This window comes from Cydia splendana, chromosome 17, assembly GCF_910591565.1.
Source record: "Cydia splendana chromosome 17, ilCydSple1.2, whole genome shotgun sequence".
Taxonomy (NCBI): Eukaryota; Metazoa; Arthropoda; class Insecta; order Lepidoptera; family Tortricidae; genus Cydia; species Cydia splendana.
In genome coordinates this window covers 12,005,974-12,031,814 of record NC_085976.1, presented here as the reverse complement: position 1 = coordinate 12,031,814, position 25,841 = coordinate 12,005,974, and the positions used below count along the sequence as shown (strand labels likewise).

The window sequence follows — 25,841 nt, the reverse complement described above, 5'->3', positions numbered from 1 at the left end:
ATAAAGGAAAAGGAGACGTGAGAGAATGCAGTAATTATAGGGCTATAAAGCTAATGTCTCACACGCTTAAAATTTGGGAGCGTATCTTAAATAATAGATTAAAAACCTTTATATCGCTCACACAAAATCAATGCGGGTTTGTAGCAGAGAGAAGTTCATCCGACGCTATTCAAACGGTGAGGATCATGATCGAAAAAGTCAAAATAAACAAGACAAACCTTCATATGGTTTTTGTAGATTTGGAGAAGGCGTTCGATCATGTTCCACGCGATCTCATTTGGGAAGCTCTAAGACAGCAATTAGTACCAGAGTTTTACATATATCTTATACAAGATATGTATAAGGACATTACTACTCAAGTTTTAAGCCCAGCTGGCAAAGGGGAAAAGTTTGAAATCAGCGTAGGGGTACATCTAGGTTCCACTCTAAGCCCATTGATTTTCAAAACCGTCATGGATCATCTCATGAAAAAATGTCAAAAGCCTCTGCCCTGGAACATTCTTTACTCCGATGATGTTGTTCTAATTTCGGATAGCGTGGAGAAACTTCAGCGGAGTTTGGACTCTTGGGTAGAGGCACTGGAAACCAATGGCCTTAAAATTAGCAGAAAGAAGACCGCACACATGTCCTGCATTTTCGATAATGTCACCAATCCCGAAAGTATCAAGATTATGATAGGAGATACGTTTGTACCTACGGTTAAGCAATTTAAATATCAAGGCTCTGTGCTTAGCAATGACGGCAAAATTGACAATGACGTTACGCACATAACTACAACTGGATGGATGAAGTGGCGTCAACTCACAGGCGTGATGTGCGACAGAAAGATGCCGCTCAAAGTAAAAGGGCATCTGTATAAGACCGCAATAAGACCGGCTGTTCTGCATGGGTCAGAATGTTGGGCAACCAATAAGCAGCATCTGAACAAGCTGCACACCACAGAAATGCGTATGCTACGCTGGTCAGCCGGTGTCACGCTACTGGATAGAATCCGAAATCAGTATGTCAGAGGAAGTTTCAAGATTGCCCTGATTGTCGAAAAGGTCAAGGAGAAACGCTTAAGATGGTATGGTCACGTCCAAAGGCGTTCAAAAGACCATATGGTGAAGATTGCCCTAAAACTGCCAACCACTACACGCAACTCAGGCAGACCACCTACCACCTGGTGGACGACGGTTGAAAAAGACCTAAAAGAAGCTCATTTACATAAAGACGTAGCGCAAGACCGCGCTAGATGAAAATTGAGGACAAGGAAGGCCGACCCTAAGTAAATGGGAACAGGTCTAGCAGGAAGAAGAAAGAACATTAGTACCTATTGGAGGTATTGATTATTGGTATTCTCAATAATGTAATTTACCCGTGTCACAGTTATTGCCAGTCACAATGACAATTAATTATTTCGAGGCCTATTATTTAGTAAATTGTATTTACTTAGGTATAGTACATATGTATATCATGTCTAGATTTCCAAATAAGTTGAGGCGCCGAACTTTTTCACTTCTACTTCATAAATAATTTCAGAAGCACTTATCCGATATCAATGTTTCTGTGAAATTTAATATTCCACGTGCTTTAGTTACAGAATATGTTATAATTAAACGAAGGAATGTAACGAAACGTTTAATATGGTAAACAATAATTAAGATACTTAAATACAGATTATGTTATTAATTCTTAATCAGGTCCTCATTATAGAGCTTTCATTACGTCTGTCCCGTACCATAGCGAGTGTGTTGCTCTATTTCATCTTTATTTGTATTGCAAACGGCCATGCCACATATTTTGACTAAAGGGGCTCACAGATTACGGACGATATTAGCCTGTCAGTTGTTCGGAACTGACACCTTTTGCATTTAACTGACAGGCTGGTGAAATTAAAGCTGGTAGAGTTAGGGCGTGTCGAGTTACTTAGAAGCTTGGCTTCACATGAGATTTGATAAGTTTTTGACAGTGCGAGCCATATGGTCTTGGCAATATTCTACATAAAATGTTCTTGGTCGGATAATAACTACATGTTCAGACGGATAGTGTTGCGACTGTTGCGTTTAGTTACATTTCCATCATGAAAAATAATGTAGTGTAATTTTAGTATACCTACTGCAAATTTTTAGATAGGTACCTATTCTAAATTCTAATACGATGCATTATTGTAAGGTGCTACTTTGTCTTCCTTCTTTGTGAACCTACGTAATTTAATATCAGTTATTTTAATTAATCTTTATGACAATTTAATTAAAGCTTAAAACTATGGAGGTACTAATGTGAAAAATAACTGAAAGTATTCTACTTTACTACTTAAATACCGGAAAAACAAGCTACTTAATCAGTTTATTGATTAAAAATAACTTACTTTCCATATTCTTCCCTCGAGAATGTTGGTTTGATGTTTTTGTCGAACTGTCCACTGAACGCGCATATTTTCTGGCCCTCCGTGTGTGACTGTGCCTTGGTGTCGAACGCCGAGATCAGGTTGGTTAATGATGAACTCTGGAAGAAATACGGTTTACTTAAAACGAGAAAACGTCGCAAGATATTATATAATAGCAAGTCGTTGGCCCAATATTACAGGGTTCTATGTTTCACTTTTATCGAACTGAAATTTGAACTTTGTCATAGTGACATTAAGTCGAATTTCAACTATCTTTAAAATGTAACATAGAACCCTGTATTATTGGGGCAGAAAAGTCTTACGAGATTTAGTGGAAACAAACGAAGTGACATACGTCGTCCTAGAATGACTAGATATTATTCTTTATCAATGTCAAATGCAAATAATATATATCGTATGAATATTGTACATTTGATTTGAGTTGATTTTTTGTTGGTAGGTGCTTTGGCGCGTTGAGAATTGATCCATTACTTTTGATGCTGATTGTACTACACCGAATCACAAGAAAGAAGATTGGCTTTAGAAATATCTATGGAATAAATTCAAGGATTGATTTCAAATATAAACAGAGTATAAATTGTAAAAAACTTAACAAGCTCTATTAACATAACTAACCAATTTCGCCTCACGTTACCCGCAAACATTTTAATTTAAATCTCTTACTGCAGCAGCCGTTTGTTCTATTGACAACATTTATTAGCCAGTAATTCTGTCGTGGTAATGTCCATCACAAATCAATACGACTTGGCAACGCAGCTGGGACTAGAATAGATGCGCTGTACTGTACCTACTAGCATGACTCGGAATAAAAGACGAAGAATGTCGCCGGCATAAGCAGTACGGATATGATGGTCGTTCTTGTCTACGTGACAGCGTGATAAAACGGTGTCCGTCACTTTCTATCCCACGGTGTTAAAACGTGACAGTTATTTTATCACGTGGATAAAGATGGATAAAACCATCCATAATACGCCGGCAGGGCCCGATTGGAAATGGAAACAAAAATGAGAAATTATAAATATTCATGTAGATGGTTATTAATCAACCATTCTTATTATTGGGTTTTAGAACAATACGCAGAAAAAATATTGTCCTTAGTCATTTATGAAATATAACAATTGAATACGAAGGAATTTTGTTTTGTATTTCTGTTAAAGGTTAGCAGGCTAAGCTAAAAAGAGCCCCACGCGCCCCACGAGGGATTTGGTTAAGGAATACCCGGGACAGGATCGGATGGAGGGTAAGATCGTATGATCGCAATCGCTTCCAAAATAGTAGTTTTTTTGCATCAGTAGCAATACAATTTGTGATTCCATTTCATCCCGCACCTCTTGTCACATTGTAGTAACCGCTCAGTCGTGTCAGCCGTGTGTTACGAACGTTTAAAAAGAAAAGTTAAAATTTATCCAACGTATGCAACTTATTCTCCTTGCTTAGAGTTCGAATTAGCCATTAGTCCGATCTTAGTTCAAGAGGGTGTTTCGGGTTAGTGTCTTGAAAAATATGTTATTTAATAAATGAATAAATTAAATAACAAAACCAAAAATTATCATAATAGAATGAAGTAATAATACATATTTTTTACTGCCATGTCTAACACATGTTTTTTTCTCTTATTTTTTTGGAATTTCTCACGAAGACACACCTACGAAAAAATACTAAGTACATATTTATATCATATTATATAATTATATCTCATATCAATACAGTAGAAGTAGAACACATACCCCTACGGAGTCCTAATAGAAATAAAATAACATTTACCTAAGTTACATTTGACATGTAATATCAATAAAGGACTCGAAACCGTTTCGGATACGTGACCGTAAATAATAGTATTGTTTCCTACTGAACAATGATTTCAAACCCAGTTACAAAATTACTCGCACATAAAGTCTCTGTACAATGATTTGGTCCTAAGTAAATTTCGGTAAGCGATTGTGTTCCTGTGCCAAAGAGTAAGGCGGCATTCACATTGGATGCGAATTCGAATGTAAACAGGCAAAATTTCCATCAGGGTAATAATCGCGTATAAGCCAATCAAATTAGATTTTTTCCATGAATTAATTCCCAGCAAGCGGTTAATCGTCTTAATTTGGTTCTAAATTAGCGTACCTAATCCGAGTTTGCTCCATTCCAGGAGTTGTGGAAAAATTTTGCTCTTTTACAGTTTGTTGCTTGTACCTAGCAGCAGAAGTTTGCTAAGCGGGCGAGGTGTTCAAAATTACCTTGACACGCTCTTATTCTCTTAACAATAAAGTTGCATCAAGATCATTTTGAACACCTTGCCCGCTTAGCAACTTCTGCTGCTGACTGTAGTTCAAACCGACGGAAAATTTGCTCTAATCATGATAAAAAATGATATCTGAGAATCCGAAAGATACCTTAATATGAGTTCATTCATAGTCAAAGATTGTAAAAAATTGCCGCCATTTTTTTTTTGTAAAATTGTCTCAAAATCGGTTTGTTTTTACCAGTTTTATCCACAACAACCTTGCTGGTAGTATTATTTATTTTGACGGTGGATTCCTTCTTCATCAAGTGGTTTTGTAAATCCAAGGTAAAATGTATCTCCCAAGGCCCCCAAAATGTATCCACGCCTCCTGGATGGAGCAAACTCGGATTATACGAATTTATAGTACCTAATGAAGGTATTAAAACGCTTTTTTGGATCTAATTTGATTGGCCTAGTAAGCGACCCGGTGCGACTTGGCGATATCGGAGACGGAATAAGATTTCGTCGATTTTGGGTTAAAAATACACTTTTTAAATGAAGTATTGAAAAGTTAATGGCCAACATCACTTATTTTGATCTAATTTTATCTTGATGAAATTACATAGTAGGTACGATTGGAATAATTTTAGTTCTAATGTGATTAATAGTGGTATGGTTAGTGATCCAAAAGGCACGAGCCCTGTTAGCTCTTTTTTTAGGGCTCGCCTCATTTCTTGACGCCTAAAAGGCTAAAAGCCTATTTACCCGACTACGGCAACGCAAAAGGAGGGTTATGATTTTGACCGGTATGTATGTGGGTATGTATGTATGTATGTTCATCTGTTCCCTCATAACTTCTACAGTACTCATTATAATTTGACAAACGATATGTCATTCGAATCGTCTTAGTCGTCCGCTGGTTATAGGCTATATGTCGTCATAACAATTTGAACACGGCGCCCTCTAGAGGTCATAAAGTCACGAACCAAAAAAAATAAAAATAAGTAATGTTAATGTGTCGTATATCATTTGAAAGGGCTTAATTAACACATTTAAAATATATACATCATATTGTTAGCTTTTGCACCCGGATTTGCTTGCATGCACCCGATAAAACATTAATTTATTAGGTAGGTAATTCGTACTACGAATCTACAAGCGCTCTGGATTCTATCCGCGTGTTACCCGACTTGGTGATACAAGAAGGTTTTTGCAAAAGAAATTTGTTTGCCACTATACAGGGTGTTTTTTTACTACATTGGGTTTGGTCTCATTGTAAAAGTTGGTCAGAATATTCACCTTGTAAAATAATGAAGGACAAAAAAAACGCCCTGGCAGTGGTCAGGCGAGGCATGTTGAAACGTACCTATGTAACGCACCGCACTCGGGTCCAAAACTGGGCATCTTCGGCGCCCTCACACTAAAAGAGTCAGGCGTAACCCGACGTACGAGGCGCGTTGCACGCGGCCAAAAGCCGGGCGCCTTCGGCGCCCTCATACTAAAAGCGTCGGGCGTAGTCCGACGTACGTGGCGTGCTGCACGCGGTCCTAAGCCGGGCGCCGAAGGCGCCCTCATAATTAAAGAGTCGGGCGTAGCCCGCCGTACATGGTGCACTGCACGCGGTTCAAAGCCGGGCGCCGAAGGCGCCCTCATACTTAAAGAGTCGAGCGTAGCCCGAAGTACGTGTCGCGCTGCACGCGGTTCAAAGTCGGGCTCCTTAGGCGCCCTCACACTAAAAGAGTCAGGCATAGCCCAACGTACGTGGTGCGCTGCATGCAGTCCAAAGTCGGACGCCGAAGGCGCCCTCATACTTAAAGAGTCGGGCGTAGCCGGACGTACGCGGCGCACTGCACGCGGTCCAAAGCCGGGCGCCGAAGGCACCCTCATACTAAAAGCGTCGGGCATAGTCCGACGTACGCGGCGCGCTGCACGCGGTCCTAAACCGGGCGCCAAAGGCACCCTCATACTTAAAGAGTCGGGCCGTGTCACGCTGCACGCGGTTCAAAGTCGGGCGCCTTCGGCATCCTCATACTAAAAGTGTCGGGCGTAGCCCGACGTACGTGGTGCATTCCACGCGGTCCAAAGCCGGGCACCGAAGGCGCCTTCATACGTAAAGAGTCGGGCGTAGCCCGACGTACGTGTCGCGCTGCACGCGATTCAAAGTCTCGGCGTTTTCATACTAATAGAGTCGGGCGTAGACCGACGTCAGAGGCGCGTTACACGCGGTCAAAAGACGCGGCGCCCTCATAATAAATAAAGCCGACGTACGTGGCGCGCTGTACGCGTTCCAAAGCCAAAGGAGTCGGGCGTAGCCCGATATATGCGGCGCTCTGCGTGCATTTCTGTATTGAGGACGCCCTCGCAAAAGTAATATAAAGTGACTTTAAAAATGGTTATCAGTACGAAATCATGACCCCAAAATTAATTAAATAAAAAATAAGTTCAAAAACTAAAGCCCGACTACTGCAAATCGCGCTCTAAAAAGTATGAAACAAGATAGAATTCTTATCTGAACAGGAAATATTATAAATGTTATCATTTTTTTAATTAAAAAATACAACGTAATATAATTTACTAAGTTTTTTATAAATTTACAGAGATATTCAAAGGATCGCCGTGGTTGTATGCCACGATTATAAACTTTAAGGTAAAGTGGCATACGACCACGGCTATCCTCTGAATCTCTGTAAATTTATAAAAAACTTAGTAAATTATATTACGTTGTTTTTTTTAATAAAAAAAAATGATAACATTTATAATATTTCCTGTATGATATTTTCAGATAAGAATTCTATCTTGTTTCATACTTTTTAGAGCGCGAGTAGTCGGGTTTTAGTTTTTGAACTTATTTTTTTTAGTAATGAAATAAAAAAGGCTTATAGCCTTTTAGGCGTCAAGAAATGAGGCGAGCCCTAAAAAAAGGCTCACAGGGCTCGAGTCTTTTGGATCACTAGCTATGGTTGAACTTGAGTGTCTAAGATACTTTCATAATAAATGTTGATACCTGAGCTAGAATTCTCATTACTGCTTAATGGTACGAATCCTTTGAAACTGAAATAATCATCTGAAACATATTACTTTATCCTAACTATTAATAAAATAAAATAAAATAAAAATAAAATAATCATCTGAAACATATTACTTTATCCTAACTACGAGTAATTACCTTGTTACTGGAATAAAAATATTTAATATAGTGCCTCGTTTGTGAATTGTTCAAAAATCCATATTCGCCAGTATGTACCTACCATACCATAGACAAAACTGCAAGTTAATATTAACAAAAAAAAAATTATAAGCCTTCTTTGGCGCAGACTTCATTGAACTACCGTACCAAACATGAAATACCAATTAAAATACAGTAGGTAATTGCTTTTTTAAAAATTATACTTAGGCAAAAAAGTATACTTAACTATTGATTAAGACAAGAATCATTTTTTAGGGTTCCGTAACTCAAAAGGAAAAAACGGAACCCTTATAGGATCACTCGTGCGTCTGTCTGTCTGTCCGTCTGTCACAGGCTATTTTCTCGGAAACTACTGGACCAATTAAGTTGAAATTTAAGAAAACAGCATAAAAATGACCATTCCCCCCCTTTATCTCCAAAACTACTGAGTCTACAATTTTGAAAAAAATACACAAAATAGTTCTTTACCTATAGATAACAGGAAAACCTATTACAAATGTGCAGTCAAGCGTGAGTCGGACTTATGTACGGATCCCTAGAAACGCGAGTCCGACTCGCACTTGCCCGGTTCTTTTTATTCTTATTTATGGTAGATCCTGGAAATGAAAGAAAAGAGTATCATGAATAAATAACAAAAGTAGAAAATATACCAACAACTGCGAACATCAAAGAGGGAAATTTAATTACCCGGAATAGTAGCTAGCTTTGCAATATTGTTTGCACTGTTTATTTCATAATTCATAATCGTTTAGCATTATTACTCTATGTTGCAGTGTCCGATCAAAACCGGATTTGCTGAAACCGAAATGAATGTTCGTTTTTGACTCAGATTCGGTCGAAATTAAAACCGAAACTTTTATAGACGTGCTAAAATATTTTAAAAGAATGTCGATGGCCTTTTGTGAGACATAGGAACGGTGAAATTATTTCACTTTCTTATAATAAGTAAATACTTACATATTATAACAAACCTAAATATTCTGTAATTGTAAATACTTACAATTTGTAGTGTAATGAATGAATAACGAGTAAAACCCAGTCGAACTTTTTCCAGACAACTGGATAAATAAATTATCCCTAAAAATGATAAAAATACAAGTATACGTAGGTAGGAACAGGTAGAGTATCTAACGATTAACTTATTAGGAATAAGCTCTTATTTTGATTGACGGGCATCGCATTAAATTTATGGCTTTTACAAAAGATATCTTCTAAGACCTGTCTTTCTTCTTTCCAGGGCTCTTATTATGTTATTCAGCTTTTTAGTACCTAGTAAGGAACAAGGTGGGCTTAGCAATGCACCAAGGAGAAGTTTCCAAAGTTGCGAAATTTTCCATGCGAAATGTTCTCAGAAATTAAATTTTACGAACCATAAAAATTATTCAGGAAGTCGCTGGACACCGCCGTTATCAATTATTTTAACTGACTGTCTTATTTACGAGTTTATTAAAATAATACTAATAGTATATTTTTTGATAATTCTCATAAGGAACGTTCTCATTGGAAATTTAATTTAAATTCTCGTGTAAGTTTCCGGAAATTCCCGAGAATGTTACTGAATTTTTGAGAATGTTTTGCAACTTGTACATTGGTAGATGGGCTACGAACGCTTATTCCGCTCTATTTAATCCGCTATATTTTATTCGGCTCTATTTATTATCTTCTGTAATGAAATATAACACCTGGCACACAAGGTATAACCTTAACGGTGCAATAGCCATTTGAAATTTATAAAACAAATTTAATATTCTTCACCTATTGGAGAGCTCCACCAAGAAAGAATTTAAGAAATTGAAACGTTTGCGACTGTTATGCGGACGTGGTCATGGGCGGAATTCAAGGTGCCGATCAAAGAACGCAGTTTTTGAAATATCGTACCGCTTTATTTTAGATCAAAATACGGTTACCAAGAATTTTATTCGGAATCTTGAGGTTTTTCTAGTGACTTTATTGATTCGAATCTAATTTGACGTTCGGTAAAAAACATCACGAACATAGGTCTATAACGCACTATAAAAATTGTAACAATTTATGCACAAAAGCTAAAAATATGAGAATTGCTCCTAAAATGCGCAATTATATTTTTGAAAAAAATCATCGATTACTTTTATTAAAAGAAAAAAAAACATGTTATCCGCGGACCCGAGAGCGCACATACTTACATATCGGTCAGCGAGAGTGAGGAAGTACACTGTTTCTGAATATTCTTTTGGTAAGGTTTCATTTATTACCTACCTATTATGTTAACTATTAGAGTTGTGATTTAATTAAAACGATTCATGTTGATGGTATTTTAAAACGGTATCAGAAGAAGGCACCTTAAATGAACAAAATGCGGAAGTCTAATAACTTTAATTATCTAAATCTCACCTAAATCCCTAAATCAAACATTCTGAAAATTTTTCGTTGAAATGGGTCGAGACTTGTCGATTCAATTTTGCAAATGCCTATCGGGGTGGCAGACGGGTTGTGTGAAAGATAAAAATAAATTCTGTTAACTTGGGCGGATTTTACGCTACACATAATTTTGAAAGCCTAATTAATATTAAGATTGAGTTTATTGTTTTAAATGCACGGTAAGTAATTATTATTTTTAAATATAAATTATATTATTTATATGTGTGCGTGTATGTGGGTCATAACAGTAGCCACGGATGATTCTATTTGATATCTAAGAATATTAAAAAAATATTTCGCGGTGTACGAGTCCTTACTCATAAGTATCTACAATTCTACAGTACTTTATATTTGTTCCTACTCATATTATTTCTTACATCATCTTTTACTTCTTATAATTTGAATGCGGAATTAAGGTGACTGCGTCTCTTTTATTTAACAAGCGTAAATGTAAGGTGAGTGAACACACGGTACTCGTAACATTGAATTTATTTGCCATTTCATTTATAAATTGTGTTGTCTTTCTACATTTGATGATTCTTGGTAACGCTATTGTCATCGTAGTAGTTTAGAAATTACGATAATTTGAATTACATTTCAACAATTTACGTTGTGTGTTGTTACATGCATTACTATTTGTGATGAAGGTAAACAGTCTCCTTACCTACTCAACGCCTTGCCTACACGTGTAGAAATGCCACGGTCTTTAAATGAACTCCATTAACCAACACATCTAGTTATTAAGCTTAAGATGAATAAAATTGCAAATAAAACCGGCCAAGTGCGAGTCGGACTCGCTCACGAAGGGTTCCGTACCATTACGCAAAAAACGGCAAAAAAATCACTTTTGTTGTATGGGAGCCCCACTTAAATATTTATTATATTCTGTTTTTAGTATTTGTTGTTATAGCGGCAACATAGAAACATTATCTGTGACAAATTTCAACTGCCTAGCTATCACGGTTCATGGTGACAGACAGAGAGCGGAGTCTTAGTAATAGGGTCGCGTTTTTACCCTTTGGGTAAGGAACCCTAAAACATGTAACACAGTTGATAACTGTAATTAATCTTATGTTATCAAAATCAAGCAGGTTTAATTTAAGTTACTTAAATATGGAAGGTGTAAACTGTATAAATATACAAATTTATAAAGGCGTGATTCCACATGTGTGCGGCACTGAGGCGCAAGCATTTTTGCATTCCCGTTGTCATGCAGGGAGGTTTAGGGATTATACTGTGAAACTTTTACTATGGGACCAACCTCGATATCGCAAATAAAAATTTGGGTGTTTCATACATTTTGGCTTGTCTATTTTCTATGGGAGTGTAATTTTTTTTGCATTGCGGGGTTGGTCCCATAGTAAAAGTTGCTCAGTATAATCCCAGAACCTCCCTGGCTACGGGAATGCACTTATTTTGTAGCCGGCCTGTATATGAGGAATGAGGAGCCTTAATATTATTATAATTTGTTTTACTCCCCATCATGGCGCAGTACTCGTAGATTTATATTATGATAGCAGGTAGATGTGTATATGGTGGGTGCTAACACTTGCCAGATACGCCACATTCAGAAGGAAAGTTGCCAATCTCTGTCATTTAAAGTTGCACCTGATAAGTGTTTATTAGGTGGCATTAATTATCTGACGCGATGAATAAAGGGTTACAAATTGAAAGATGATTCATACTACATTTTACTTTTCGTCACCGTATATCCCTTCAAGTGGCGCCAGCGAAAACGCGAAAAGTAGTCAAGTGGCGCCGCGGATTTGCGCAAAAGCAGTCACGTGGCGGGGCCCCGATGGGTGGTCAGCGCAGATTAAGAGAATTTAACAAAATCGTCGATTAAAGCTTTTCTATGTTTGAAAGTATATTAAATGACATATCGTTATATATATACGCCTTAAATACGCTATTTAAATATAGCAATTAAATTATTATAATGTTTATTCATTTGGCCAGACCTAATCAAACTCCGGAAGAATTACAGTTTTCCGGTTTCCTTGTTAAAAATGACTACCACCATAAAACAAATTGATGATTGGAGGTGATTGCTATTTAATGATCAAATTAAGACTTTTATTTTTAAGATTATATGATTAAAAGGGACCTAATATACAATTTATTTTACAAAACAACCTCTCAAAAATCAAGTCTGCACTTGGACTAGGCGGTCGTTCCCGAATGAATGGTCCTCACCAACAAATTTTATACCAAGTGTATTTGTATTCCTTATGGTATACTATCCTTGTCTAACGAGCTACCTAATTTTGGGCGCTAGAAGAGCGTAACTATACTTAAATGCGTTCATTTTCTCCTCTAAATACGGCAACACTTCATTAACCACTGACTGGTGGCCGACAGTTTACTGGTTTTCGCATCGACCCGTGAGTGGTGGGCCGCCAGTTTACTGCTTTTCGATCCGACCGTTACCAGGTTGACCGCCACTTGAAGGGGTATTTAAGCAATTTGGCCATCTTGTATATCACAGCGCTTTGTCTGAGCATAATGTAATGAAGAAACATTTATCTGTCGAGATGGAGATATTATACACTCATGGACAAATTTAGAGGATCGCAAAAAAAAAATACTAATTTTGAAATTACTTTAGGTGATGTAATCCAGTAAGTAATTAAACTTTTGCGTTCTTCCAATATTGTCCATAAGTAGGTATATATTACGAGTATGTATATTAGTTGTAAAATGATTGCCCGCTTCGAACTTTAAGATACGTCAATTAATAGATCTAGAAACGATATGGATTAGATATATATCGGTGTCAAAAAAGTGACGTTTTTGTTTGAAGAAACGTTACATTTGACCAGTGTTATAACTAATAGTGTTATGTCAGTGACATATCTAACTAATCCATATCGTTTCTAGATCTATTAATTGACGTATCTTAAAGTTCGAATCGGGCCGTGAGTTTCCTATAACTATAGGTATCTATTGATAACTAACTAGCTGATAATAATTGACAAAATAAACAACTTTATTGTACAAATTAATTTTTCACTGTATTTGCCAAAATCAATTATGACGTTTATCTGGATGTACTTAGTTATTGTGTAAAACCTTAATCAAATGTTAGTAAAGCTAACCCGAGCTTTTTTAAATTAACGACTGGGCGTGCCAGGTATGTCACGATTTGATCATCTTTTATCTTTCATTTAATGAATTTCAAGGGATTTCATTTAATGAATTTCAATTTGAACCTGGCTTATACGTACGTAATTTGTTTTAAATCTTTTTTTTTACTTTTATATTTTTACTGACCACCGCAATGATAAATGTGCGCACTCATTTTCTCTTTGGTTATAAATCTTATTTGAACGCAAAATATTATTAAAAACGTTAGAGACTGTTGGCACACTGTCTGCCTTTTGCGGTAAGCCCGTTAACAGGGTTATAGTAAATTTAACAATTATTAAAGAAGATTCTAACATACATCGCTGAAATTGTATGTTTTAACTCATTAATTAGATTACTTAAAAAGGCTATTTTGATTCCACGCGTATTTATTCTAAGAGTCAAATTAGAGTAAGGGTAAACAGTATTAATAAAAAGAGCCCATACGCTTTGCAGCCTTTAAAATAATTTGATGTGATTATTGCAAAAAAGGCTTTTGATGTCTATCAAAAGCCTAATAGAAATAATAATATAATATACCTATATGAGTCGCTTAACTTCAAACTCGGGTAAATCCATCTGTCAGATTATGCGATTTTGGTATTAAGAAAAGGTAATAGGTTAGATATTTGCTGAGAGGGTCGAATGGATTTACCCGAGTTTGAAGTTAAGCGACACATATTATCTATGTTATATTATTATTTCTATTTAGTAGGTAGCTACTTACTTACCTAAAACATAATACTTAGGCATGGTTATGCTATAAAAGTAGTACATTATCTAAATCTGTGTGATTATGACTGTATTTAGACACACGACAGTAAACCCGGTTGATTTCTTTGTATACTTACTTCAGAGATATGAGTTTATTTACTTGGATAGCACACTTGTCCCTACGGAACTACTTTTAATCTGATTAGATATCTTGGACAATTCTTGCTCATGTATTGCTTTAGTATACCACTCTCGGAAATTACTGTAAACGATATCTTATGATGATATTCTGACTGCTTACCGACAGCAAACTTTCGGTAAGCGGTTCGAATAAAAACCTATACCTCCGGTTGCATACATTGTAATCCAACAGAAGTGTTGCATCACAATGCCCCGCCTAAGCGCGCAAATAAGTAGTGATAGAGTAGGACCAAGAAAAGTCTGTAGCGGATTTGATAGCACACGCAGTGCATGTGTCATTATACGTCATAATTTCATTGAAGTTTGACGTTTAAAATAACACGTGCACTGCGTGGGCTATCAAATCCGCTGCACTTTTCATGGACTGACTCTAGTGATTGCTGACGCGGTTTACCTACGCTTGATTCCCATTTTCGTAATGTATAGGCTCACATGCGGTAAGCTTCGGGAATAGGGAATATTACTGCAATGTTCTGCCGCCAGGAGGATCCAGCTGGGCTGGGCAGCGTTTGGGAAACTGTGCCGAGTCTTCTCGTCATCCATACCGCAATGTTTGAAAACAAAAGTTTTCAATCAGTGCGTCCTACCTGTCATGACCTACGGAGCCGAGACATGGACACTCACGGTAGGGTTGGTCCACCAGTTCAAAGTCGCTCAGCGAGCTATGGAGAGAGCTATGCTCGGAGTTTCTCTGAAGGATAGGATTCGTAACGAATACATCCGACAGAGAACCAAAGTTATCGACATAGCTCTAAGAATTAGCAAGCTGAAGTGGCAGTGGGCTGGCCATATCGCACGAAGAACCGACAACCGCTGGGGTAAACGTGTTCTTGAGTGGAGACCGCGACTTGGCAAACGTAGTGTAGGACGCCCTCCGACCAGGTGGGATGACGATCTGCGAAAGACTGCAGGCAGATGCTGGATGCGGCAAGCTGAGGACAGGGCGCTATGGCGCTCTTTAGGGGAGGGCTATGTCCAGCAGTGGACTACTATAGCCTGATGATGATGATGATGATGATGTTCTGCCGCCAGAGTGCAGCACTAATGTGTATAGTAAACCATAGAGTAACTTATAAATACTAGGCCTTAAACAGTTTTTTGGCAAGTTTTCACTATGACATTGATGCACCAAGGCGGTTTGTTTACAGGTGGCCTACCGCGAAACGCGAAAATAGAAATTTCTTTATCTGCCTCTCTATCGATCGAATAAGCAAGAGTGATAGAGAGGCAGAAACCGAACTTTCGATTGTCGTGTTTCACGGTAGGCCATGTGATTGACCTGGTGACGCATGATGTGTCATTGATGATGTCAATGAGGTTTGTTTACTGTATGTGCTACTGGTGCCACCTACGCAGAGCTTTGCCTAATATTCCCTATTCACGCGTTGCATGTGTCGTGCGCGGGTGAATGACAGACGCGTGAGTCAGCTGGCGAGCGCTTGCGTCGACCTTGCGGCACCACTCGTTAGCTTTGAATGATGCCCGCCTTGACGTCCTGACTCACTTCCTGCATTCCAAAACTTACACGAATATTCATGGCATTCGGAGATAAATTTAAACGTTTATTTTGATTATTTCGCAGTTTAAATAAACAAATTGCATCTTGTTTGGATTGGAGCCGTATTTTGAGCGGTACGCTGAAGCCGCGCGAATGAGATTGACACGATAAAGTTTACGTAAATAGCACTCTTGTGAGTCGAGGAGTCGCAACTAGAAGTTTTCCTTTGATATTCTGCCGCGAGATTGTAATCAGTACCTACCACTAACATACTAGCTATTTTAATTGATAATTAAGCAAATACAGGCACCAGAATAATCAAATAATTATAACAAGAAATACATTCTCTTATTCTACGTATTATAAGTAGTTTCAAGTTAAGGCAAAATATAGGTACCGTCTATTATAGTTAAGAACATAATTAAATTGTTATTTTTAGACACTTATTTCTATGCTTATAAAACATAAGCTCGGATTTACTCAGGCCAGGTACCAAGTCAAGCAAAATTTAATTACTTAATTTTCATTTTTGTTAAAAGTACCTACGCCTAAAAGGCCGTCGACACTGACTTCGTCCTGCATTCTGTTAATTTTAATAACATACAATCTAAATTCAATTCAATCTGATTGTCATCGCCTCACAATAGTATGTATTCGATTCCTCCGGAGTGGGAGAGGGAGAGCGTGAAATACTTGATTCTAATATTTTACCAAAACGTTAAATTTTTATTGGGGAGTTGACCTCCCTTTTGACGCCAGCGGGTTGTAAACGTGCCGGTTCTTTGTTCTTATTTGTTACTAGTAAATGTTCGACAAAAATTCAAAGATGAAGTTTGAAGGTTCATCCAAGAGGAAATAATTATAATGGCATTTTGTTAGCATGCTGGCGTCAAGGAAATATATTATACTGTGTACCTACAAGTTTTTTTGGGCGAACTTCGTAAACATTGTTATATTCGACTTAAACAATGAACGTTTGGTACAATGCTTAACTTATGACATAGTATCACAGAAAACCGCCTGTGTTTGCTCTGTGCATAGTATTTAATATTCCCGGTGCCCTAGATTAAAGGAGTTTAATAACAGGAAATATCTGAACTGTGTGTGGAGAGCTAAAGGAAAATTCTAATTAGTTTAGGTACTGTTAACTCGCATAGAATTTCAAATGTCCAATTTTGTAATACGAGTACGAGTAGGTATGTAGCATGAACACTGTCTAAATATAGGATGTAAACTTTGAGAAAACAATTTGAAATTGTGAGTTTGAAATAAAATGGAACAGTTGTGCAAAATTGTTTCTGTGTTTCTATTCTTTCTGAGTTTTAAGACCGCATAGCATAACACACATTATGTCAGACATGCTTGTGAAACATTCAGTTTATCCAACATTTTTTAGGTTTTGAAGTTTTTCGTGACAATCAAATTGATTAGCGCGCCGCTCGCAAAATCATCCAGCGAAGCTATAACGGTGTATGTTCACTTTAATATAATACAACAAACGTTTTTTGTTCAGTAGAAAAGTATTTGACCCTGGCGTAGTGCCAGTATCATACTATAAGTATAATTACGTAGGTATATTGAGCATTAGTGTGACTGTTATCGTAAAAACTAAATATATATCAGATGACGCCTTGTCAGCTGCTATCGGTGCTTCCTTGGTTTGATTTCTAGGAAATATTAATAAAAGGTTAAAAGCCTTATTGCCCGGTTAATACGTATATTAAATTCTATACGCGCGAGGTATTATGCTGACGTGTAGGTGACACTATTAATCAGAAAATAAAGAATTTTCGTTGCTTCAATACATTAAACTCGTCACTCCCACGTTAGATTTTTTATTGTACTATATATACATAGGTAAGTAATGTTGAATTACAAAGAATTTAAATATATAACAAATAGATTTAACCTGTTACTTTTACCTGCCTTATAATATACATTTTATAAAAAGGATTAATTTCCATAAAATTAAGTTATTAAATATAACTGCTGGTTCAATTGCTTTAATATGAATGTATTACTTTTAGAATATTAGATATTGTACTAGTAGTATTTTGTAGAGGTATTTTCGAGCACTATTCATTTTAATTTAGTCATGTTTAATTGGTCCGTGAGATTATTAATATAATAGGGAACGATCTGTATCCATACACCCACGACAACTTGTTTTCTCCAGTAATGTTGTCCCGTTTTCAGTGTTGCCAACTTGGCATAAATGATGCCAGATCTGGCATATTTTCACTCGCTTTGGCACCAAAATTTTCCATTTAGCATCTGGCATATTTTTTAGCATAATTTAGTCTAAGCCAAGTTTGCACCAACTTGGCAGCAACAATATGCGCCATTGGCTTATGTGGTTCATATTTTCATATGAATTTTGACTTTTGTGGACGGATGGACGAAAAAGGCGATAAATTTGAAAAATGTATGTGTTTTAAGTGTCTAATTTCAAGTGATATTTTAGCATTTTTTAGCATAGGTGTTTCAAAAATCTTTGGCATAATTTTGGCATAATTAGACATTAGTCTAGCATTTTTACAAAATCCGAGTTGGCAACACTGCCCGTTTTACCGGACATACTGATGAATGATGACGCTTGGTAATATCCTGTAACTGTGGACGACAGCGGACTTGTCAAACTATTCACTAGCTTGATACTTATATCATATTTCCATTGTTGGAATAAAAATATGAGGTTTACCCTCACAAAAATTATACCGTAACACACGGGAAGTCATAACCAAAAAGTAGTATAATATATACGACAGACATAACACACGATAACACACGCACGGAACACATCGTAACGTGGACTCTAAAATCTCTTATCGCCATAAACTAAAAACCGAATTTAAAAACCTAACAGTTATCATGGGTAGTATAGGAACCGTTTATTTCTTTTATGAAGCTTAAATGACCTTTTTTGACGACCTGTCTGGCTTAGTGGGTTACTCTAGTGGCTACGAATCGAAATTAATTATTTCTACCAATAATTTATTTCCCAAAGACAATAAACTTGACACCGCATTGTTTACATTTCAATTCACAGAAGCGAGCGTTATTCCAAAAATGTAATTCCATTATTGGATCAAAGATATGGAATTGAAGGTCCTTTAAGTAATTCCTTCTGAATTAAGGCTTTCCTAAATAGTCCCTTTAAATTGCTTTAAGAAACAGCTTTATTTTACTAAAGGTTTATCAGGCGTTTTTGTTGCGAAAATAAATTGAAAGCGTGGGGAAAACAGACACATCAATAAGATGAAATCTGAAGGGCTTCAATGTATCGATAGACTGTGGATACCATGTGGATACAATTCAAAGAGCACTTGTAATAGCCGGATCTTATGAAGGTATTTCTTATGAGCTATGGCTCGGCTAGATAAGATTTGGAAGGATCGTACGTACGGTTAGTATATTAAGACAGACAAAGGTTAGACTTGTGCGCTCTCTGGTTTTCCCAATCTTCTGTATGGTTCGGAGACATGGACCAAACGAGCCAATATGATAAAGCGTATTAACGCGTTTGAGATGTGGTGTTGGCGCCGACTTTTACGAATTCCGTGGACGGCAATGCGTACAGTCACCTGCAATAATATGTTACTCTTCGAAGGCCGCAAAAATATGTGACATGCTCTTATGGCTCTACAAATAAGATCGTGTCAGATATTTATGCGGCCTTCAAAGAGTAACATATTATTGCAGGTGACTGTACCAATCAGTCCATACTGGAGGAGCTACGCATAAAACGCCGGTTGTCAACGATATACCAGGACCAAATGCTTTCATACTTCGGACACCTCTCACGTCGCTCTCCGGATAGCCTGGAAAGAGTAATAATGACGGGCAAAGTTGAAGGCACGAGACCTCAGGGCCCTCCTCCTACTAGATGGTGTGCTCAAATTACGGCACCTATGCAATTAAAACTGCACGAGGCCATGCGCCCGTCAAAGGGAACAACTGAACCCTACGGAGGAACCTGATCTTCAACAGAAGGATATGATGTCACGATCCTCAGTATTGAGGGACCGACTGAAGAAGAAGATGAAGGTATTTACCTATTACCTATATTATAAAAAAAACTATATAACTATATATAATAAAAACCGGCTATGTTTTATGAACCTACGGTCAAATCAATATATTTATGGCGTTATTCATAAACGCGATACTGGCCTGAATTAGCTATGATTCGTTTGTTTTTATCTGTCATTTTGACTTATGTATTTGTAAGAAAGGGATAAAACATAATTTAACTAAATCAGGCCCGTAAAGTTTTATGAATAAGGGGTTAAAACATTTAAACACCATTTTTTGGAACATTTCCTAATGTTTTTTTTATTTAACCAAAAATCACAACAGCATATTCATGCCAAAATAATACTAGGAAACTCCGGAATACCAAAAACAGGTTTGACACGTAAGTAAACTATTTAATTGAAACTTTATTTAGGTTGACATTTTGTTTGTTGATTGTTCGCAGAATATTTTTTATATATTTTTCTGTGTATTACTGCACGTTTTCTCTTTATTTTTTCCTCTATTTAAACGTTTGTTAATTCTTAAGTTGTTTACTTAAAATACTACTACTACTACTACTACTACGAAACGTTAAAAAATGTTAATGTTTAGCTTAAATTAACAATAGTTTTTATTGATGATGACTTCAGAACTTACTAAACGTTTTAGAATAGAGAAGACTGTAGTAATTAGACTATACATGCTTGTTTTATGATGTATTTACAAGGTACAATGAATACATACCTACTTAACATATCCATAACAAAATAAATGCTATGAAAAGGTCAACAATTATCATAACATTATTACAATGAAAATATATTTAGGTAATTTAATAGTAGGTACATTACGATACAAGTGCGAATTACCTTTTCGCACGTGTATTGTAAAACGTTTTACAGTACATATGGCCTTTTAATTTTTATTGTCCTTAATCCCGCCCTAGGGTGGTAAAGTAGCACCATATGTACTTTAAAAATTATTAAAACACAAAAATAATAATGATATTCTTAAACTATTCAGTCCAATCCATATGCCATGACATAAATTATGGTAGAAATTTTCTCGGAGCACTTATAAGGTGTGACCCACATTTCATGAATATTGGGTTCGCAGGCAGATACTACCTACTATCGTCATAGCATCTTAGTATTTGATTTTATTCAATCAATGAAAACTCCTCTGCACTGTTTATATTATTTTAAGTACGTAATATTCTCGTTTAACCTCGGGTCGGCATAACGGCGTAATAATGGCGTTTATCTAAAATTTATGTATACACGATGAATATTTACATCCCATAAATTTACCCAAGTAAAACGATAGGTAGGTAGCATTTTGTTTATTACTAACTTCTGCCGGTGACTTCGCCCGCGACGAAGATGATCCATACTAACTTTTAGGCCCCGTATAACTTGCCTTAAATTTGTTTAGCCCTTTTATCGTGATTGTGTAACAAACATCTGTTATGCGAATTTTTGCTTTAATTCATAATTATGTAGAAGATTCTTATAAATACTTCTCATACGGGTTTTTAACTCTATTACCTATGTAAGAATATCATAGTTTCATATTATGCAACGTTTTGATTTCCCTATTTATAATAAAACATTATTAATTTGTGAAACAAAGCTGCCACGAGTAATTATATAAATCAAGTGGTACCTAGCTTATTATCTAGATAGCAGACTTATGGTAGTATACATATTTGTGTTACGCATTAAGTTATTATTACATCATATACATAATCCATACCAAACGGACTGTCGCAATCGCAACGAGAACGCGACTAGTCCTATAGTCCTAAAATATAGTAGTCCTATATAAAAAGGGTCCCCTTTATAGGTTTCCGTTTAACACTCTTCGGGCATGGAACCTTAACAACAGATAAATCGAATGCTAACTAATCTTGTGACATAAAATTGACTCGCCGTAATTCCTACGTACGGATAAAGGTTTAATTGCGAAACAAACATTCTGACTGTGTACCACTCAAATTATTTATCCGACCCCGCGGCGACTGTGTCTACTGTAACGCAATTTAAATTTTATTACGTTTTTATTTGGTTTGGCATATTTACATTTCAACTTTTTTTAGGTCACACGGAATCTATGTAACTGCCATAATTACCAGACATCGTTGGTGCAGCGTATAGTTCGTTTTTTAGCATTAGAAATAAGGTAAACAATCTTGATGTGTCTTTTAATTGAAAAACACATTCTAAAAATAAGTTACGGCAAATATGTAAGAATTATGAATCTAATACGATAATTTATATTCTTCTGCTTTCATAAGTAATAGTTACTGATTTTTAAATAACGTTTTTCAATTAAAAGACATGTCAATATCGCTTACCTTCTTTCAAGTTCTTTCTAATGCTAAAAAAATCGAACTATAGTGGTGTTAACGGAATTGGAATAGATAATTCTAATTTAAATGGTAAATTAAGGTTGATATTAACGTAATTGGGCATTTGCATTTAACTTGTACTTTAAAGCGCGACTTAAGTCGTGTTTCAGTAACATCTAACCGTTACATTCCTGACAAAATGTATGGAATTTGATATTGACAGTCAGTTTGTAACGATTGCTAACCGGCCGTTAAAGGTGTTCAATTAAGTGAAAATGCCCAATTAACGCTAGTTAATCATTAGGGTAGAAATTGTTTATACCAATTCCGTTAACACCACTCCGCTGCACCGAAAATGCTATAAAATTTACGATGTCTGATAATTACCTATTTCCAATAACCAACCAAATACGAGTACATATTCGATAGATTATATTTCTACTGTATGTGGATGTAATCGAATAGGTAGGTACATATACCTTGAAGAGTGCGTTACTTTGAGATTCGCTGCCCGATTCGAACTTTAAGATACGTCAACTAATAGATCTAGAAATGATATGGATTAGATGTGTCAGTGACAAAAGTGACCTTTTCGTTTGAAGAAACGTCTCACTTAACACTGACATATGTAATCCATATCGTTTCTAGGTCTATAAATTGACGTATCGAAGTTCGAATCGGGCCGTCGTTAAATACATGGGAGATTACTCCCACTTCACACTCCAAAAGGGCCCACTTCGCGACACTGTTGCTAGTATCAAAAACAGCTGATTCTCCACTAAACAGCTGTCTACATATAACTTATCAATAATCAAGCCAGGTCATTTTACTTTAGATATTTGTAGTGGTTTCATTAATTAATTCATATCATTTATAAAATTAAGATTTTATTGTAAAAAAAGTTTTTTTTATTATTATTTCTTAATAATTTGTAGAACTTAAATACGTAGGCATTTTGAAAAAATATATAATTATTTGTTTCTGAAGACATTCTTCTCATATTGACTTTCAAATTGGTCGAAATAAATAAAAAAACAAACGTGCGTCTGCATTTAATTAAATCGGAATGAAAAGAGTTCACAGCTGTGAAATATTGCGTTCGGCCTGACCGATATATTATAGTTCTCATTACGCGGTGTTGGAGATATATAGCCTAGACAGACACATGCAACACTTTATTTTAATCTTCATGCGATCCTATTATGTAAACAAGATAAACTGTGTATCCGTTTGTTCATCTATTCTATTTTTCACCACGATTTAATGGGATGAACTTTTTGAGAGCAGATTCACATATATTATACTAGTGACCCGCCCCGGCTTCTCGTAGGTTAACAAATTATACACCTAAACCTTCCTCAAGAATCACTTTATTGATAGGTGAAAACCGCATGAAAATCCGTTCAGTAGTTTTATCGCGAACATATAAACAAACACACAAACAGACAGACGCGGCGGGGAACTTTGTTTTATAAGGTGTAGTGATTATATGAATGTGAAGATATCTGATTCCATGTGATTGAAAAACTTGTGAATAGTTTTTGACAATATGTATAATAATAAAAGCCTATTACTTTAAGTACTCTCGATTACATCGCCAAACAAGTTGATATTGATATAGGTAAGTTAAAACCGTTTAGTACCCACAACACAAGTCTCATTGAGCTTCTATCTGAGATGAAACATTTGGTTTATTTGTGTAAGATTGTTCATTAACGAAACGAAATCTATGTTTACGTATTTAATTACACATACGGGTCTACCGCGATATAATTTCATTGTTTTAGTGTGTGTAATTAAATATGTGTACAAAACGCGAGAGTTATAGTTTATTTGTATGCATTATTTTTCATAAAAAATAATTTCAAGTTATTTGAACAGTAAATAAGTAAGTAAATCTTCATTATTGCATCAATAATTATACATTTTACATACATGTAAAACTACAAAGAAATATTAACGGAAAATAGAACCAGGTAACAACAGGCGGTCTTATCGCTAAAAAGCGATCTCTTCCAGACAACATTTGACAGAGTACTTTTAGTCTTTCATAAAGATGACTGATTATCATAACTATTCAATTGATTTTTAAATATTTTAATTGTTTAAATAAAGAAATGTGCATTGCCGGATGGACAAGTTTCACTCGTTTAAAAGCAAGATGAAAACATAGTAGTAATATTTTACAGTCAAAACACAGATAAAATTGACGGTAATGGCAAAATATGAAAAATTTTACGATTGAAAACACTAACTATAATAGAGATAGCACACAAGGTCCGCTTTCATATGCATGTGGGTGACGTGGTCAAAGAGAAACATTATTATTCTAATTATATCTCGACGCTGGCAAATAATAAATAACACAGGAAGTTTGGTTTGCTTAAATGCTGATGAATAAAACGCCTTGGAGCCAAATTATAATAGGTCGGCCGAGATAAAGACATACAAATTGCATTTTTACGTGCGGAGTTTCCGTAATGTTTTAAATACTCGTACTTAGTACATAGTTGAAATTATGAAAATACTAGCGACGCGCTCCGGCTTCGCACGGGTTAACAAATTATACACCTAAACCTTCCTCAAGAATCACTCTATTGATAGGTGAACACCGCATAAAAATCCGTTCAGTAGTTTTTGAGTTTATCGCGAACAAACACACAAACAGACAGACGCGGCGGGGGTTAATCTTACTGTACTACTCTAGATTTCAATGATATAATTGCTGATAATAAGTAACATAAATGAAGATGCCACTGCAATAGCAGCCTTCGAAATCGCCTTCACCCTCAATTAAACGGCTTTCATTCATGCAACAACAACAGAGAAGCCTTACCCGTGACCGCCTTTGCATCGGCTCATCTCCGGGGATAGTCAGAAAATTTCCGCTCATCTTCACTGCGCACACTACCGGTACTATTATAAAGCCCTTTGTTCTTGAAAAATGCGATATAAATAGCGCGCGAAAATTCGAGCGTGCAACGTGCGTACGCGACGGCCGTTGGTAATGAAATGTTCTTTCAGACTAGAAGTTCATGAATGGGTGACGTGTTTTAAATACTCTCCTGTAATGTGACGTCACGGCTACGAAAGCACATACTGCCAAGCGTCTGCGTTCCGATCTGTTTGTTTGCAGGTCCCTAAATAGTATCACAATCAGCGGCGGTTCGGAGTTGAAGGGAAGTTGACACATTTATTCGGAACTTTTCTTGTTTATTCCAAATTTTTGTAGATTAGTCAAAAGTTGAATGAAACTTTTTCGTTTCTTGTTTGTTAGTTTTGCAAACTATTTTTTTTACACAGGAGACTTCGTACCTACAGTTAGTAAGCAGGTAGGGACCTAAAAGTTGGGAAGAATAGATTAGAGTAATTTAGAAGTTCTCTCAGAAAGTATCTGATATTAAAAAGTTTCTTCCACTCGTACTTAATGTGGACATTATCTGAAAAACTTATCACTTTGCCAAACAGTAACTAGGTTTGAACTTATAACTTAGTAAATTTATCTTTAAAATCTAACAAAGTATGCCAAATTATAACTAAGGCATCTCGGTATTCGTAGAAATAACTAAATAAATACTAGGTATTTGTTTCATAAAAACATAAAGAAGTAAATGATTGACTAAAAAGTGTAATGTAAAATGATACCGACATTTCTTATAAACTTACTACTAGACATTGGTTACATGTGCCTGAATTATGTATGGTTAGATTTGTTTGTCGTTCACTATTTATATACTTTGACTCTTA

General features: G+C 36.2%; 1 protein-coding gene across 1 annotated transcript in view; it reads right to left on the bottom strand.

Annotated features, from left to right (window-relative positions):
* Positions 1–25,128, bottom strand: part of LOC134798803 (actin-binding Rho-activating protein-like) — a 40,793-nt gene extending 15,665 nt beyond the window's left edge. Inside the window, exons 1-2 of the mRNA XM_063771191.1 lie at positions 24,931–25,128; positions 2,351–2,487 (exon numbers count right to left, since the gene is read on the bottom strand). Coding sequence (XP_063627261.1) covers positions 2,351–2,487; positions 24,931–24,987 — 194 coding nt within the window. The 5' untranslated portion in view covers positions 24,988–25,128. The remainder of the gene's footprint in view (positions 1–2,350; positions 2,488–24,930) is intronic.
* Between the last annotated feature and the right edge of the window lie 713 nt (positions 25,129–25,841).